At 33.5% G+C, this 18,472-nt stretch overlaps 2 protein-coding genes and 1 long non-coding RNA gene across 5 annotated transcripts; 1 reads left to right on the forward strand and 2 right to left on the reverse strand.

Moving 5' to 3' along the window:
- Positions 1 to 51: 51 nt before the first annotated feature.
- Positions 52 to 4,327, reverse strand: LOC18594296 (craniofacial development protein). 3 transcript variants are annotated; one of them, XM_088807920.1, is made up of 5 exons: positions 3,505 to 4,327; positions 1,342 to 1,459; positions 999 to 1,240; positions 723 to 849; positions 52 to 443 (listed from the first exon to the last, which is right to left on the reverse strand). In XM_088807920.1, exons 1-3 carry the CDS (start codon positions 4,122 to 4,124, stop codon positions 1,025 to 1,027), a joined length of 954 nt encoding a protein of 317 aa, XP_088664046.1. In that variant the 5' UTR covers positions 4,125 to 4,327; the 3' UTR covers positions 52 to 443; positions 723 to 849; positions 999 to 1,024. The 3 variants fall into 3 exon arrangements, with proteins under 3 accessions (XP_088664046.1, XP_088664047.1, XP_088664045.1); XM_088807921.1 differs by having other exon boundaries at positions 723 to 911; XM_088807919.1 differs by having other exon boundaries at positions 723 to 1,240.
- Positions 4,328 to 13,214: 8,887 nt separating this feature from the next.
- On the reverse strand, positions 13,215 to 13,943 carry LOC18594299 (uncharacterized). The gene has a single exon (XM_088808666.1). The coding sequence runs from the start codon at positions 13,941 to 13,943 to the stop codon at positions 13,215 to 13,217; it is 729 nt and encodes a 242-aa protein (XP_088664792.1).
- A 1,782-nt stretch (positions 13,944 to 15,725) lies between these two features.
- LOC148761620 (uncharacterized) lies at positions 15,726 to 17,827 on the forward strand. The gene is made up of 2 exons (XR_016027534.1): positions 15,726 to 16,231; positions 17,335 to 17,827. It is a non-coding gene; the product is annotated as an uncharacterized LOC148761620 (long non-coding RNA).
- The last annotated feature ends 645 nt before the right edge of the window (positions 17,828 to 18,472 follow it).

Consider the following 18,472-nt stretch of genomic DNA (forward strand, 5'->3'; position numbering starts at 1 on the left):
GAATAGTCATTCCATTGAATCAAATTCAGTTTTATTTTAAGAATGAGAATCAAAAAAGAATGGTTATTCCATTCCCTCCAACCAAGCATGTCCTCAAAGTTTTAACTTAAACTTCCAAAGAGCTTTCATGGCTGGCTGCATGTCTACAATCCCAAAGTTTGACTTGCCAGACATTAAAGAAGAAACTGTTGAACAACTCCACTACCCCAAATCCTATGCGTGAATGCCAGAAACACATAACCCATAAAGAAAAGTTTAGTCAATGAGAAAATCTATTCTTCTAGCTTGTTACTTGGATGAACCAAGTGTCCAATTGCTTCACTATTTGAATTTTCCTATGCCGGAACTTCTACGTTTCGATTTCCAGATAACATATCCCCAGTTGAATTGCATGTATGCATCAGCAATGCAAATCTGATTCAAAATCTTATAGGTGGGTAGTCCTGACAAAATCAAACAGATTTTAAGAGAGCGCGCACCAGTCAAAAGTATTATCAAATGTTTGGCCAACTGAAGGAAGAAAGACTTGATTAAAATGCCTCACGCAAATCGAATGAATTGATGATCTAATATGGTGATAGGATTACTATGAGTTATATTTACAACATTAAATATATGATTAACAATTATGAAAAGAAAATTCTATGCTAATGCAAAATTCAGACATGGATATGAGATTGCAACCTAAGAAAATTTCCAAATGGATGTTGGAGTTGACCAACCTGTATAATCTAGAGCTTTGCAAGCAGTCAACAAAGGAATTGCATCATTCATGAATATAAATTACATTCCTGGGACATCAGCCATCCATATTTTACTTCAAAAACCCTTCTCTAGACATGTGCTGGTCTGCCAATAAGATCATTACCAGTAAAAACTTTATCCATGTTTCTTGTGATCATATCAATAATCTGTACTATGATGAACCAAACAAATCAAATGGGAACTGTCAACATGATAATTGTGAAGCTGTTACAGCTGAATTCACTGTTAAGTACCTGTAGGAACATTTTTGGAAGCCTTGTTATGTAGGTTGACTTAGCTTTATAACCTCCTTCAGCAATCGGCTGACTGAATCCTTTACTTCATCCGGAACTGTGAGCTTTGGAGGCACTTGGTCTAAAGCATACAAAGCAATAACCTTCATTACATCAACCAGAAGCAAATTCTTGGTACCAGCTCTCCATACACTTTTATTAACATACTTGCATGAATCCTTTAACATGCATTGACTGCATACCTGAAGAGATTGCAAATTAATAAAACAATGAACATTACAATATTTATACTCAATAAACAATACAGATATTTCTTGGTAGAAGTATTGGAATAACAGCTTACGATGTTTTCTTCAATTTTAAAGAACTTGCGCAATCTCTTGGCAGCAAAGACATTATTTTTATCAAGGGAAGGGCAACCAAAGAGCACCACCTTTTTCAAGTGATTGCCAGACAACCACCTGCAAATACAAAATTTAAGGTTATCTTCTTTCACAAGAAGCAAAAAGAGACATTCATTACAATAAGGATTCACACTAAAGAAGGCAAGGAGAAGAACCGTATAAAAGCATGATAAAATAATAGAAAAACTGCATTGGTGTACAATAGGATTGTCCATAGCATATCAAGTCAAAACAAATTATGTAGGAATCAGTGAGATACTTCCTTTTTTTGCACCCAAAAAAAAAAAGTGACACTTGAAAAAAAAATGTCGTTAGCATGCATTTTATATAAACCAACTTGCACAATTGTAGAACACATAATTGTTCATATCATGTACCTATGAAAAATACATGCTGCTATTTATGAAAAAATACTAATATGGAATTATTGAAAATTAAGTGTTTTTGTCCTTGTTTATTAAATGGTACACAAAGTCCATGAGCACCAGCTTCGCAGTAGTTAAATCTAAGGCCTTGTATTCTACATCACACTATGGCAATGTAACAAAAGCCCCATACACTTGATAATGGCTAGACTAAGGCTTCCAAAACATACAAGTCATAAGATCTCCTTAACAATTGGACAGAAGAAGATGAAGAATTTCAATTATATTGGTCCTCATGATGGTTTTTGAATGACAGGTATAAAAGAACTCGAAAGAGATTCTCAAATACATCTAATGTTCTACTAAGAAAAAGAATCAGATGTTCCATTTGATTGTCATGCTGACAGCACATAATGATTCATTTAAGTGAAACCTATGTAATGACAGAAAAGGGCGTGAAGAAGGGTAATTACTTCAGTTGATTTTTTCTTTTGAGAGAAGGGAGAGAGAGTGTTGGTAAGTTTTAATTAAATTTCGTTAAATTTTGATGCCAAATAATTAGATATACTTAACTACACACTTGAGTATATAAAAGCCCATAATTTTGCATGTATCTATGCACTTGCATATTCCTGTTTTTCTTGTTTCTGGAACTTAATAATTGATGAAACCATGTTTGTTGGCTGGTCATAGACAAATAACTGCTTTTATCTGGTTTATTAGAAAAGGAACCTGGGCTAAAAATCAACTTTATGGATCAATAAAATTTAAAATATTAACTAAAATACTTTGGAAAATCAAAGACTGTTACTGTTGTCTTATTGCATCAATGAAGTTGGAACTTCAGGCCAATCTCCAACATTGGTACAATCTTGGGCAAATACACAGGTGGAATCAAAGATGATTTTGTCAAGAACAAAGATCATAAAATAAATCCTCATGACAGTATTCTTAGTAAGTAACTGCCTTCTGTTCTTTTAACATTTTAGCAGAACTTCAGCCATTTTTCATGGATTGCGGAAACCAATTTATTTAGACAAATTAAACTATTTACTGAGTTTCAAATTCTCATTAAAAAATAAAGAACAATCAACACAAGAATTTTCATTACCAAATATGCTATACCTACCAAACAACTCACCAGAAATTAAAACCCTCATATAATTAGCTTGAGATATTCATCAGCAGATTTCAGTACACAAAACCAACTTAATTACTCATTTTTAAATTTGAGAAGGGATTACTAAATGACTCGTTAAAATGACCCTAAAAAGATATAACAATCCTTAAGAACACTATAAAATCTCTAGAAATAGAGAAAACTAATGCTCCATTTAGCTGTGGAGAAAATAACAAAAAGACGATAACAAGAGTTGGTTCCTGGATTTCTCACTATTCTGAAAGCTATAAAGTAGAAACCTATTGTAATCAATCGACCTAGTTGCCATTGACAAAAGAAACCGTAATTCCTTGTTAATTCCCACATTGTTCATTATTCTGATAACTATAAAGTAAAAACCTAATGCAAGCAAGCAGCCTGGTTACTGTGTATGTCTTTTCAATATCCAAAACTGAAAAAAACTACAATCCTCAAAGCCATTTTCCCACCATCTTTTCAACAGCCAAGCATAACATGAAAAACATCAATTAGCCAACATAAATATAAACATTAACAAACAATGCCAAACTCAAATAACAAGAAAAGTAAAAAGCACAAAAGGGAAAAAAATTTCTCACTTTGCAATCTCTTGATGATCTTTACCAAACTTGAAAGCAGCATATTTGATGAAATCCCTGCCATAACTATTATCAAAATAACCAAAATCTAACTTGTTATCTTCCAAAAAATTAGCTTTGTTAAAATACCCTTTGGCATACAAATGCCTAACGAAATTCTCAGCTAACTGCGAAAAATCCTTGAAAACTACCTCTTCCCTTTCTTTCCTCACTTTCACAATCTTTTCCACCTCTTCGTCCTTTTCACCCCCAAACAACTCAACCAAACTCTTAACTTTATTGGGTTTTCCCCTCTCTACTCCCTCTTTTTCTTTATTTTTCCCTTTTGGGTTTTCTTTCAACTTCGTAACTTCTCTCTCCAATTGCCTTAATTCCCTTATTAGCTCAATATTCTCGCCTTCACTTTCGCTCTGGCTTTCATTTCCACCAGTATTTTCAGTTAAACCAACTGCATCTTGAAACAATAGAGAAAGCGGCTTCTTGGTTGGTTTATGGGGAGAGGAATTAAGGGTTCTGATTATGAAGGTTGGTGAAGGAGGGAGGCTTTTGTAAAGAGGGTTTTGGGTTTTGAGAAGAACTTTTGTATGGTTAGAGAGGAGGAGAGTTTTGAAGAGAGACATTTAGAAATTGAGGGCACTTAGAAGGGTTTTAGGTTCAAAGCAGATATGGGGTCTCTGCAGATGATGCCATCAAAGAGCTTTGAGAGAAAGAGAGAGGAGATCAGTGGAGGAAATGGCCAAATGGGGAAGCTGGGGTTTTAGGGGTTTAAGGGAGGAAGGGAAGTAAAGCTGCATCCTAACTGCCTAAGCCTTGAACTGGGCCATTATCTTGGCGGCCCAATTTGAAAAATTACCCCTTTTTATGTGCTTAGTATATATTGATTTTGTATTTTTCTTTAACATTATTTTTGTATATGGGACTTTATGTTGAAAACTATAAACTATTAAAGACATGAAATTGTTCTTTTATGAAGCAAGCCTAAACATTCAATTAGGACCACATCATAAAAAGTTAATTGTCTATAAATTTAAAATATTGATCATTTACAAGTTTGTAATATATGAGTACTTCATCTAGTTTTGATGTTGGACATCATATTAGAAATGGTTGATTTTAGATACTGCAAAACTATAATGAAAAGTTGCTCTAAATTAACTCATTTGGTATAACAAAGAAGGAACCTTCGAATGAAAAAGAGGATAGCAGTTGACCTAGTCAATGCTCAAAGCTAGATGAAATAAAGGCAAATCCTTTTTTATAAAAAAGAGAAAAATCAATTCATATTTTGATTGGAAGAAAGAGTAGGGATTATGAAGTATATCTACATAGTTTTTGGGATACATACATATATATATACATATGTATGTACATATATATATACATAGTTTAATTTTGAGATACAAACATATATATGTTCGTGTATGTGTGTATGTGTATATATATACACACACATATACAAAGATTTCAAATGTTGAAAAGTTGGATTCTTAGGTGTGGGTTCATTTTAAGAATGCATCTAGCTCAATGCCTATTAAGTAATAAATTTGCATGGTAGGCATGCAAACTTATCTATTTGCACCACAAAAATGACAAAACTTTCCCATGTGTGCATATATAACCTGTTGATGAGATCATGGATTTGATTTCTTTACCAACATGTGTTAGACTTGGACCTCCATTGGCAGAGTAAAGCAAAGTATTATGACTCGAATTTAAGATTTTTTTAGTAGTTCACCTCGTCCTTGGAACAGCTGTTATAGACAGTGACAAGAAAATCTTGAAGTAATTAACTACACAATGTGGTCAAATAGAAACCAAATCTCTTGTTGAATTGAAAATACGAGAACTTCAATTTTACAGGGCCTATTATAAAGTTAAGACAAGATTTGAGTCCTAAGATATAGCCAAAGCCATGTGCCCATACGAAACAGTACTAGACATCAGTTGTTTTCAGCTGTTTTAACAGTAACAGCAGCATCAACATTTGTTATACTAATCTTGTCAGCGTTGTTGCCAACATCCAAGGTATCAGTCCTAAGAGCAACCTCCTGGTCAGTGGTATTCGTCGTTGAAGCTTTAGGCTTGGAGTTGATTTGTCCGCCGCCTCCTTCCTTGGTCTTTGGCCTGGTTGGTATAGCATCCCTAATTAAGGAGACATGAAGAAATTAACATTGTCAAAGGATTGTTTTAGACCAGGAACAAAAGAAAAAAAAAAAAAAGAATCAACTGTCAAGAAGTTTACAGTATCATCTAGCTAAGCTTACACTATCATGATACGTTTGGTTGGCGGAATAGACAGGAATGGAATAGAATAGTTATTATGTGAGAATAGAATGAGGTAAGAATAGAATAGAATAGTTATTACTTAGTTTGGTATGACAAAGGGAATAGAACAGGAATAATTATTATTACTTATTGTAGTGTTTGGTTGGTAACAATAATTTTGAAATAAGAAAGGAATAGAAAATAAAAAGACAAAAATACCCTTTATTATTTATGTGATATTTTATTTTTATTAGATTTTTTAAATATTAATAATCTAGAATTTAATTAAAATATTAATAATAAATCATTTAAATATTAACATTTATTTAATTTAAATATTATTATGATTAATTTTTATTTTATTTTATTTTTAAAATATTAATAATTGATAATTTATTTAAAATATTAATAATTGATATTTTCAATATTAATATTTATTTATTTTTTAAAATATTAATATTTTATTTAATTTAAATATTATGATGATCAATTATTTTATTTTATTTTATTTTTTAAAATTAATAATTGATTATTTATTTAAAATATTAATAATAGATAATTTAAATATTAATATTTTATTTAAATTAAATTTTATTATGATTAATTTTTTATTTTATTTTTTAAATATTAATAATTGGTAATTTATTTAAATATTAATAATTGATTATTATAATTATTAATATTGTTTATCTAATTTAAATGATATTATGTTTATTTATTTTTAATTTATTTTGTTTTTAAATAGGAATAATTTATAATTTATTTTATTAATAATTGATAATTTAAATATTAATATTTTATTTATAATTTAATATTAATATTTTATTAAAAATTGGAATCAAGGGAGAGAAAGAGGAGAGAGAGAAAAATAATATTTTATACTAATAAAGTTGTAAATTTTCAAACTTGTAAAGGGTATTTTTATCTTTATTAATTTTTAAATTTATTCCTCAACCATGGAATAGCTAATACCATGGGAGAGGGTGGTATTAGCTATTCCTTGATTTTGAAGGATTTTGAAGAATAGTCATTCCATAGGAATGACTATTCCTTAAATCATTTTTCAACCAAACAAAGGAATAAAAATTTCTTGGGAATAAATAGGGAATGGCTTAGCCATTCTCCCAACCAAACATGCTATCAGAGTTTTTACTTGTTGCAGCTTGGAAATGTGCACAGGGACCAACATTCTTCTCAGGGAGCTACCCATTAGAGCCATGAGCACAATCTCAAAGTTTAATTACTTACTCTTCAATAAGCTCAATGGCTCTAACTTAAAGGGGAAATGATCAAAAGCTTTGTGGTTCTCTCAACTGAAGAATAGGAAGATTTATACCCAGCGAATTGGGCGAGAGGCAAAAGCATTGAGCAGGAGTCAATTTTGGTGAGCTAGTACTATAGGTTTCCTTTTCTAAAAGACTTTGACTCGTTTGAGCTACACCCATTCATATTGTCGATTTGTCATTATTTAGTTAATATATGAATTTTTTGTGGACTTAAATCGCCAGTATACTTTATTTGGATTATATAACCTAGAAAAGCCAAATAATATAAAATGTAAATACTAAGTAAATATCTATCTAATTGGTTTAATCTTGGTTCATCATCTAGCAATGTATGGACTAGAAAAGGTGCCCTCGTCTTGGCTGGCCCATGTGATTATGATATGCACTCTTGGTAGGTAGGTCAATGGATGGAATATGCATATGTAAGTTTCATATGTATATATATACTAATCCTTTTCACACTTAAATGACTTTCATCTAACTTTTGATTGATTAGTTGTATATGGAATTATTTGATGAATGATTATGATAAAACGTGTGAAAAGTTTGTTGGAAGATTATACTATATACTAAAGTTAAAAGAGATTATTTGTACGTATCATAAAAGAAAGTTAAAAAATTATTGTAAAAACAATAATTAACATTTGATTAAAGGTAATGTTAATTATGAGAAACTTAAAATAGAGATATTTGTATTTAGAGGATTAATTAGATGATTAAAAATGCCGTATATCCTTTTAAAAAAAATTAACCAAACAAAATTTAAAATATTCTCCTCCTTAAAAGCATGCATGCATGCTTCTGCCCCACAAAGTTGATAGGTACTTCATACCTCCCCATCTTGGTGGTGATCACAATCAACTTTAATGTGTTAGCCTTTGGTGGAAGTGAGCCCTATTTGTTTTATAGTGCTGTTTGGACTTATTCATGACTGAGTCATGAACTTGACATAAACCCTTAAATCAATTGGACTAAGCCAAGGTCACAAGTCTTGGTTCCAACAACCACCTAGGGTTCCCTTATCTTCAATTTCTGATCACAATCGTTTTGAAATGAATCAAAATATTCCAAGTATAACTAAAAACAAAAGAAAAGGACCAATTCTCACTATTTCAAACTGTACTCCAACAAACAATTAATTTTAGCAAGCTGGAAAAGGCAAGAGAAAAGGCGAGAAACAAATGGTGAGGCTGCTATTTGCATGGGGTTGGTGGACATGCCAGGTCCTTGGAAAATCAGTGCATGTAAGATGTATAGAAAGTACGTTGCCTTAAGAGGAATCAAGTTAATATAATTTATATAAAAGAATTATCTCATACACGGTCACTGTTAGAGTTATAGTGTTAATTATCCCACACCTTATTATGGTACTGAGCAAAAAAAATTATCTTATTAAGGTATATTTAAAAATATTACTAAATTAATATAAATAAAACAAGAATATGTGATAATATTTTAATTTCGATCATAGAGTCTAAAAGTTCTACTGATATTATATAAAATAATAATTCACATTCACACACGCAAGTATGCGTATGCGCATGCACACAAAGAAATATATTCAAATTTTACTTTTAAATTGTTGATATATTTTTATTATCATAGGAATAAATGCCTAAATATTGTAACTTATGTCACTGTTGAAATATTTTATTTTTTTTATCTTTATCTTGAAGGATTTATACTTACTTTTGTGATTTTTTTCTTCAATTATCTCTGATTTAAATTTCATATACAGTACCTTTTTTTTTTTTTTCTATATGTAATTTGTCTGGCAAGTAGATAAAGAATTGCCAAGGCTGCAGCACTTTTCTAATGCATATATGATTAAACAGAAATTATATATTCCAACAGAAACTAATCAACTGCATATTTGCTTAAGGAACTTGAACTTGAGAAATGATGTTTTAACAAGAAGAGGAAGAGAAGGAAAGAGAGAGGAGCGATTTATTTATACTAGAAATTAAAGATTGCTTTACAATCTTGAAAGCTATCTCTCTCCTTAACTAAAATCTATTATAGCTAATCAGTTGCTTCAGCTCCATTAACAGTTGCAGCATCATCATCAGCATTATTTGCTTTCCTCTTCTGGTTTGATTCTCCAACATCCAGGGTAGTGTTAGGAGTAACCTCCTTCACCCCTACTATGGTCCTCGTCGAGAGTCTGAGGGTGCTGTTGATTTTTCCGCCGCTCCCGCTCCGGGTCTTTGGCCTCTCTGGTGTCGCACATCTGATCATCCAGGAGGTAATAAACAATACAGTTAGCTATATATACTTGTTCAACAAAACTCGAACCCAAAATCATTATCATTTTAAAAACTCAGAAACTTTATGATAAGTATTTAATAGCATCATAGATTAGAAAAAAAAACTATAAAAAGCAGAAGCTGAGAATAATTAACTTACACTATCATAGTTTTTGGTTTTTGGAGCATGGAAATCTGCATGGAGAGCATGATAGGCTTTGGAAGAAAGTTACCAACTAGAGCCATGAGCAAAAAGTGAAGGAGAAATATGATTTCGTTTCAACAATAAGCTCAAATAGCTCTGCAAATGTGGTTTCCAATTGGTTCCAAAGGGCAGATTTTATAGCAACTTCACCAGAACGTCAATGTCTACAGTTCCTTGGTGTAGTAAATTCAGGATAGCAACATTTTTAGCCCCTCTGTTTTTTTCTCACGTGGATTTCCACACCTTGATTTTTTATTGTTAATTTGCTTAAAATATTTCATTGATTTGGAAGCATTTCAGTTCATATATGGAGTAAAAGACCCATGCACTTATATAAAAAAAATATAAAATAAAATACTCTTTCTTTTTTGGAATAAAATATAAATTCATTATCATCACTAAATAAAAACAACAGACAAATATATTTTGAAGCAACATTTTCAATAAACATTCTTCTCAACACTGCTAATCTCCTCCGACCAAGCTTCCAGCCTCTTTAATGGTAGCTTGTTGAAAATCCTCCGACATTTGAGAAATATTGAACCAGGCAATCGCTTCCTCTCTCATTTCTTTTGCCTTTTTAGCTATCATGTGCGCTACTTCATTACCTTCTCTTGAGCAATGGAGGATATCAACACAATTAATACTCTCCATCATATTGAGGCAGTCTTCTACAATATGACCTAGAATACCAGGCAAATGTCTTCCTTTTATCCATTCAACCACCACCTTACAATCCGTTTCAATTTCCTTAACCATGATATTCTCCCTTTGGCAGCAGCGAAGAGACCAAGCTAAAGCAGACAATTCAGCTTCCTCCACCGATTGACCCATAACCATTCTTCTTACTCCAGCCAATTCAACTTCTCCTATTGCATTCCTAACAATAAATCCAGCTCCCATCCGCCTTACACCTGAAAGCTCAAAAATAGAGGCAACCACAGTCAGTTTGCTCTCAACCGGAGCTCTCCATTCACATGTTCAATTAATTTGCAAGATCCTCCTTCTTGACCTTACTCCCTTAACAAGCCTGTATTGCTCTAATAAATTGCCAGCTAACTCAATAACTTGCAGCGGCTCAAAGCTCTTTCCTTGAAAAATTTTCAAATTTCGAACTTTCCATAAAGCCCATAGGATACATCCGATTTCTTCAATCTCTTCATTCTCCATCATTTGGAAAATATAAAATATCCAATCTTGTATAGAAGAGAAAAACACCTCTATGTTAGTAAAACCCCGCTTAGAAAAATGCCAAACTGCTCTTGCTAATGGACAACAACAAAGACAGTGGAAATCAGTTTCCAACTCATTGTCACAAGAAGGGCAATTGCTTTCAAATATGATGCTCCTATAAATTAAGGCTTGGCGGGTTGGTAGAATACCATTTAAAGTCTTCCACAAAAATAAAATAACCTTCCTTGGTAATTCCAGATGCCATATTCTTTTCCAGAAGGCCATCATATTCCAACTTGAACTGCCCGCTACCTGCAAGTCTAATAAAGATTGAGCCATTCTATACCCAGATTTCACTGAGTAGTGACCATGCCTGTTAAAGAACCACACTTGCTTGTCATTGGGACGCCTGTAGCTCAAAGGAATTGTCACGTTCATAAGGAGGAAAAATCTCTGTTATTTTCACATCATTCCATGTCATGGTCCTTTGATCGATCAGCTCCGATACCTTCATCTCTTCATCAATCAATTGATTAGGAAAGGATAGAAGCCTAGGAGATTCATACGGAATCCAAACATCATTTAAGACACTAATACTCTGTCCATCTCCTACCCTCCAAATTGCACCCTTTCTAATCAGCTGTTGGCTTTCCCGAATGCTTCTCCATAAGTAGCTTGGGTTAGAACCAATTGGAGCATTCAAAAAATCAGTTGTGGGGAAGTATCTTTCTTTGAGCACTTTGTAGGCAAGTGTGGGCACTTGCAACTGAAGTTTCCATCCTTGTTTCGCAAGCATGGCTAGATTGAAGTTTTTTGTATCCCTAAATCCCATTCCGCCTAAAAATTTTGATACACACATAGATCTCCAATTCTTCCAATGGAATTTTTGAGTCATATTATTTCCACCCCACCAAAATTGTGCAATAACCGAATCAATATCATGACACAAAGAATCCGGAGTTTTGAAACAGTTCATATAGAAGGCTGAAATCGCTTGCGCCACGGATTTTATAAGAATTTCTATTCCCGCTGCTTATAGCATTTTGTTTTTCCAATTAGAAATGCGTTTAACAACCCTTTCTTTGAGGAAATGGAACATCTGTTTTTTGGACCCTCCTGCAACTAAAGGCATACCCAAGTACATTCCTCCCCACTGAGCTTCATTGATACCAAGAATTTGACTTGCCATTACTCTTTCCTCAGTTGGAGTGTTTCTGCTAAAAAGCAAGCTCGATTTGTCCTTGTTAATTTTCTGTCCTGAAGCAGCTTCATATTTTTCAAAAATTCCTTTCAATTCTTGTATTTCCTGCCTTTTGACCTTTCCAAAAATCATACTATCATCAGCAAACAAAAGGTGGGTGATATTTGACCCTCTACGGCATATCTTCAATCCTGAGATGATGTTTGTCTCCTGCGACAAGTTTATAAGGCAAGAAAGAGCTTCAGACATGATAACGAAGAGAAAAGGAGAAAGAGGATCTCTTTGACGTACACCTCTTGATGGAACAAAACTCTGTCCTGGTACCCCATTGATTAAAACCGAGTAAGGCACAGTTGAAATGCATCTCCAAATCATATCCAAAAACTTTCCTTCAAAGCCCATCATTCGCATAATGCCTTTAACACAGTTCCACTCCACTCTGTCATAAACCTTGCTCATATCAAGTTTAAGAGCAAAATTGCCAACCTTCCCCAATCTCTTGTTATGTAAACTGTGAATGATTTCTTGGGCCACAATGACATTGTCTGCTAATTGCCATCCTTGAACAAACGCGCTCTAATTTTCTGAAATGATTGAAGGCAAAAAAGGTTTTAATCTGTTTGTAAGAACTTTGGAGGCTAGTTTGTAGAGGGTGTTACACAGACTGATTGGCCGAAAAAGGGTGTCACTTACTCCGGTTGTTTGACTTTTGGAATCAAGACAATATGTGTGTGGTTAAAGTTCGGATCCTATGTCCTTTCTTCCAAAAACTCAACAACATATTTATAAACATCATTGCCAATATTTTTCCAAAATTTTTGAAAAAATATGGCAGGGAATCCGTTAGGTCCAGGAGCTTTAGTGGGATACATTTTGAACAGAGCAATTCTTACCTCTTCTTTCGTAATCTCTTCATTTAGCTGTCCATTCATCTCAGACGTAACCTTTGGTTTAATTGTAGACAACAGTTCTGCATCTTCCATTGTTGGGTTCGAGCTGGTAAACAGGTGAGAGAAAAAATTGCTTGCTTCTTGAAGAAGTTCTTCCTGCGACTCTCTCCATGCGTCATCTTCTTTCTTTAAAGCCCATACTGTATTTTTCCTTCTTCTTTCTTTTGCTCTCTGATGGAAGAATTTTGTGTTCTTGTCACCATCTCGTAACCATTTAATCTGGGAATGTTGTCTCCACATAACTTCTTCTTCCCGATTCAAGTCATTAAGTTCTGCTTGAGACTGTTCCAAGTTCTGCAGATTAATTCCTGTCAAATGCATCTCCTGAATCTCTTCTTTTTTCTTCCAAATCTTCACCTACAACTGAGCCAAAGGATTTGAAATTTAAGCTTGTAGTCTGTTTTTAACACTCTCCATTTTATTCATTAGCCCATCAAATTCATCAACCCGCGAGGATAGAGAATCCCCTATAACCTTAGTACACTCTTCATCCAATAGCCATGCCTCCTCAAAATGAAACCTTCTACGCCAACGTACCTTTCGAATGTGGAATAAATCCAATCTTTGCGCCAAATGATCAGAACTTCCAATAAATTCATTAAAAACTGAAGCTCTTGGAAAAATCTCTCGCCACCTTTTCGTACATAGAGCCCTATCCAGTCGACAACGAATGAAGACTTCAGGTTCTCTATTATTCCACCAAGTATACTTTGGTCCAATAAAACCCATATCCTGTAAAGCACAATCAGAACATGTCTCTCGGAACGCCTGCATTTGTATTTCCCTCCTGTCAACTCCGCCTTCCTTTTCATTAGCAAAGAGTATTTCATTTAAGTCCCCAATGCATAGCCACGATAATTGCGATCTAGATTCAAGCTGTCGAAGTAAACTCCAACTCTGATGTCTTTCATTGGCTTTAGGGTGTCCATAAAATCCAATAAACCTCCATTTGGATCCTCTCAGCATGATCTCTGTATCCATATGATATCTAGAATAAGAAGTCACCGTAACATCAGCTGTTTTCCTCCATACCATTGCCAGACCTCCCGACCTATCGTTAGCATCAACTGCCAGACATCCATCCATACCCAGCCTAATTCTTATTGTCTCCATTTCCTGAATACTCTTTTTTATCTCCATTAAGAATACTACATCGGGATTTTTGCTCCAATTATAATCAAGGAGCGTTTGAATTGTACGAGGATTCTCGAGTCCTCGACAATTCTAGCATATAATCCTCATTTATCCAAGCGGTGCTGGTCGATTTGACCTTTCTGCAACGCTGGTTCAAGGGATGTTATGGCAGCAACTTTGAATTTCTTTCCACTTTCCAGTGCTTTCTTTTTATTAGAATCAGCCTTCCTTTTCAACTTAGTTGACTCTCTTAATAAACTTTTTAGACTTTGATCTTGTACCCTTTTTCCAGATGAATCACTTTTCTCCATACTGTCATTGCACTTGCTTTGTATATCACCCAACAAGATAGATTTCTTCTTCCTATCCTCTGCTTTATTCTCATTCACTTCACCTTCATTTATCCTATCATTCCTGGAAGAACTACTCGATATTTTCTTGTCATGGGAGAATTTAGACTGACCTGCATTTTCATCTGAAATTGAGTGATTTGCGATTCTGTTTCCTGACCACTGCACATCCTCTTCATCCCCTGCATGGTTCTCATCATCAGATCTTTGATTCTTCTAGATTAGTATGTCCTGAAGAGTTTTGGACGTAAACTGATAATCCCCGGCGTTACTATCACTACCTTGCTTTGATTGCCCGCAACTACTATGAGTCTCATTGTTCTAACGTTATTTGTTCCTCCCATTCAAAACAAAAGCAGCTGACTTCTTTCATAACGGTGCTATCAAGAAATTTCCATATTGATCAGGCACCTCATGTCCTTGCTCATCGTGACAGGAGCTATCACAGTTGATAGAGGTATGCCCAATCAATCCACATTTAAAGCAGAACTGAGGCAATCTCTCATATTGAAAGCTAAGCCATCGGGTTTTACCTTCATCCATTGATAACAACATTCCTCTTCGTAGAGGTTTTGTCAGATTAATAGAGACCTTTATTCTCAAGAATCTATCTTTTAAATCATCATCTTCCCCATCCACTGTAACAAAACTTCCTATCGCATTTCCGATTAAAATAGCTAATTCTTTTGTCATCAATTTCAATGGAAGACTATGAACATGTATCCAGAAATCCTCCCTTTCAAAATCAATTGTTTCTGGTTCAAAAAAATCCGCATCGAATTCCTTAAGGACCAGTAGGCATCTATCAAAGCACCAGGGCTTCCCTGCCATGATCTTCTTGTAATCTTCTACTTCATCAAATGTAAAAAGAAATTGATTCTCCCTGATTTCTTTCACCACTAATTTTCCTTTCAGATTCCATATTGATCCCAAGGTTTTAACCATGGCTTCTCTGTTGATCTTTTTCTTGTCCCAAACTGCTCTTAAGAGATTGAAAATACTGGGATTTAAGGAACCCGAATCGTTTTTGTTTTCAATCACTATTGGATTGTTCTCCTCCTCTGATAATCGGAACTGCTTCCATCTGTCACTTAAATCTCCCATTCTAAACAACCAAATCCTTAACTATTACACCTAACAAAGAGCCAAAACCGTTGGAGATCGATTTTGACAGTCTCCTTGTTGTGAACAGTGAGAATTCTCCTAACACCGGTTAAGAGACTTTTCAACTCCCCGACCGAATACTCTTGCTTTTTTTATTTTGATCGAAATTATATGGAGATTCATTAAACACTATCAGAAAAAATATTTTTTATTAAACACGTAAATCTAATCATTAGTTAATTATTAATATTTTTATCAACTCGTTAACATGATAAAAATAAAAACATAATTTCACCTTTGATTCTTTTTTTAAATTGAAATTATTAACCATAAACCGAACATGGCAAGAAAAGCCAGAATAAAGGAGGTTCATCACTGCATAAAAAGGACCAGCAGCATGCCCTCAACAAATTGAGACCACATAAAAGCTCAAACCTGCCAAAGATAAAAAACAACGGCAGGAAACAAGGAGGCAAAACAACAAATAGAAAAATCCAAAAAAGACCATCTGCTCAATCAGTGACAGCATAATCCAAGGACCACAAAACGAGAGAACCAAAACAGGAGAGAAACATCAGGATCCCTTGAGGCCCTTGATCAACAAAGCCGAGGTCAAAATCGAACAAGAAAAGAATAGCAGATCATCAAGCAGCACAGCGAGGGAGACAAAACATCAAGCAACAGCAACAACCAAGTCAACAGCAACAATTAAAGAATTAATGATCAAGAGATCACCCTCCCTTCCAATACCATCTTTGGCCAGCTTGTCAGCCAGATTGTTACCAGATCTCCAGAAATGTTGAATTTTTCAAGGTCATTTGAGATTTTTAATTCTGATAATTTTACTTTTGATTAATTTTTATAATTATTATTATATAAATTTATTATTTTTTATTAATTAAAAAAAAATCTTCTCAATTTGGGGAGCAGTGCTTTTTTCTTTTTTTTTTATTTTTTATTTAAAAATATAATAATAATTTTTTAAATTAATAAAAAAAGAAATCATATTTTATTTTTTTCACAATTTCTGTTAACGGTATTTACACTCGATATGGAGTATTAATTTTAAAAACTATTAGACTTGTGTATAATTATAATTAAAAATTAAAGATGTTTGAGTATTTTATTATAAAAAAAACCATTAACAAATTATGCATGCTTTGGAACAATTTCATGAATCAATTAAATAATTGTGTTTGTCATCATCTCAAAACATTGACTAGAAAAATTTCCGACATGGTTGGCCCCAATTGCAAATATATATTAGATCATGTTTTTGTTGGTCTAGAGGTTAATCATTCTTGGGTGTTGAATCAGAAATATTTACTCGAATTTTAAATCAATAAATTATATGGTTTGGGATTTTTTTTTAATTTTTGGTTGGTTTTTTGTTTTTTTTGTTTTACTCTCGTTAGACACGGCTTAAGATTTGAGTTAGCAAAATAGAGGGTAGGTATGCCTTGCCATGGCAAGCTATCACTCAAATATCTATATATTTACCTTGGCCACAACCATTTTGTGGTAGAATACATGAGTATAAAGCTCTCTCGTACTCTTAGGCAAGTTTGGAAAATTTTTTTATGACTATTAGTTAAAAGTGAAACTTCTAACTCTGAGACGTGAGAAGTCTGAGATTTTTATGCAATGAGAGAAAACTACTATGTCTTACTATCTTTTTTTTTTTTAATCCGAATATTCTTTATATCTTTCTTTTTTTTTTTCTTTACTTTTATATAAAAGTGTCAATTTCAAAAATGCTAAAAGTAATTGATTAAAGTACTCTTAAAAATTAATAATTTATTAACTTAGCAATTTTATTACTCTTTCTTTAGTATTAATTACCAATTAATTATGTATTTTATTTGTTAGACTCCTATATTGGGGCAATGATCCTTGTTTATTTTTGCCAAATTCAGAACAGTGAGCGAGAGAAGTCTCCAAGGACAATATCTGCCACAGATCCATTCAACGGATTGCTATATATAGTTCACAACAGACTATTCAGAACAGTGAACAGGGAATTCCTTGGTGCACCCACTCATGTTCTGTAGACTTCTCTTCTTATCAATAATATGATAATCCCCATGCCTCTTCAGTGCACATTTGTTTCTTCCCCATCCAAGCAAGCAGGAAGCAGCCCTTCCCTTTCCTCATCCCACGGCAGAGGCAGACTCAACCTAACCAACCTCCCTCATCCCCATTCATCAGTCATCACACTCACCGCCTCTGCTTCAAGTTTTTCTCTACTCTCAAGACAAGACTACCGCAGCAGAGCAGAGCAAGAACGCCACACCGCCTCAAGTTGACACAACTCTTCAGGTGTTTAGTGCTGAGTACGCCTGTGGTGTTAAATAAGGTACTAGTTGCTGTAATTTTTTATGTAGTTATTAATGAAGCTAAATTTTTGCATCATGTTGCTCTCCTCTGTCTTTTTGATTGCCATGAAAAGATTCTTCCCGTACAAACCAAATACATAAGCAGTTTGCTCTAAATCATTCCATGTTGTATGATGATAACTCGACGAGTCTTCCCATATAGTTGAATCAGATCCCCTGCACTCCCACAAAAGAGTGGAGCTAGAGCATTTTTAAAAACGGGACTAAATAAAAAGAAATACTAAATAATCAAAAACAATAAAATTCATATGATTGAATGGAATCATGAAAAGAGCATTTTTCACTCTCTACATGCAAGAGTGGAAGAGAAAATAATTTTTCAAACTCAAATGATTTGTCTCTTTACTTTATGTGTTTTAACTTTCTCTTATTTTCTATTTGTCTCTTAATTTGCTAATTAACATATTAAGTTATTGGATTGAACTATTGAAATAAAATATTTTATGATAGACTATTAAGTTGAACTACTAACACATAATATGTTATGATAGACTTAGATTTATATTAAAACTTAATGAGCTTGGATTACTAGACTCATTTTTTTTTTAAATTTGACAAGCTTAACATATTAATTTAGAATTTATTTGTTGGGCTTAACTGACAATATGCTAACCATAATGACTCTAATTTTATCAAATAGTTTGAGTAATGAAAATAA

Source organism: Theobroma cacao, chromosome 7 (assembly GCF_053813885.1).
Source record: "Theobroma cacao isolate CCN51 chromosome 7, ASM5381388v1, whole genome shotgun sequence".
Taxonomy (NCBI): Eukaryota; Viridiplantae; Streptophyta; class Magnoliopsida; order Malvales; family Malvaceae; genus Theobroma; species Theobroma cacao.

Excerpts from the sequence above, each read along its gene's own strand:
- LOC18594296 (XM_088807920.1), bottom strand. The coding sequence starts at position 4,124 with ATGTCTCTCTTCAAAACTCTCCTCCTCTCTAACCATACAAAAGTTCTT. Across the intron at positions 1,460-3,504 it reads GATCATCAAGAGATTGCAAA|GTGGTTGTCTGGCAATCACT; the intron begins GTGAGAAATTTT and ends TTGTATTTGCAG. Across the intron at positions 1,241-1,341 it reads TTAAAATTGAAGAAAACATC|GTATGCAGTCAATGCATGTT; the intron begins GTAAGCTGTTAT and ends CAATCTCTTCAG.
- LOC18594299 (XM_088808666.1), bottom strand. The coding sequence starts at position 13,943 with ATGGAGACAATAAGAATTAGGCTGGGTATGGATGGATGTCTGGCAGTT.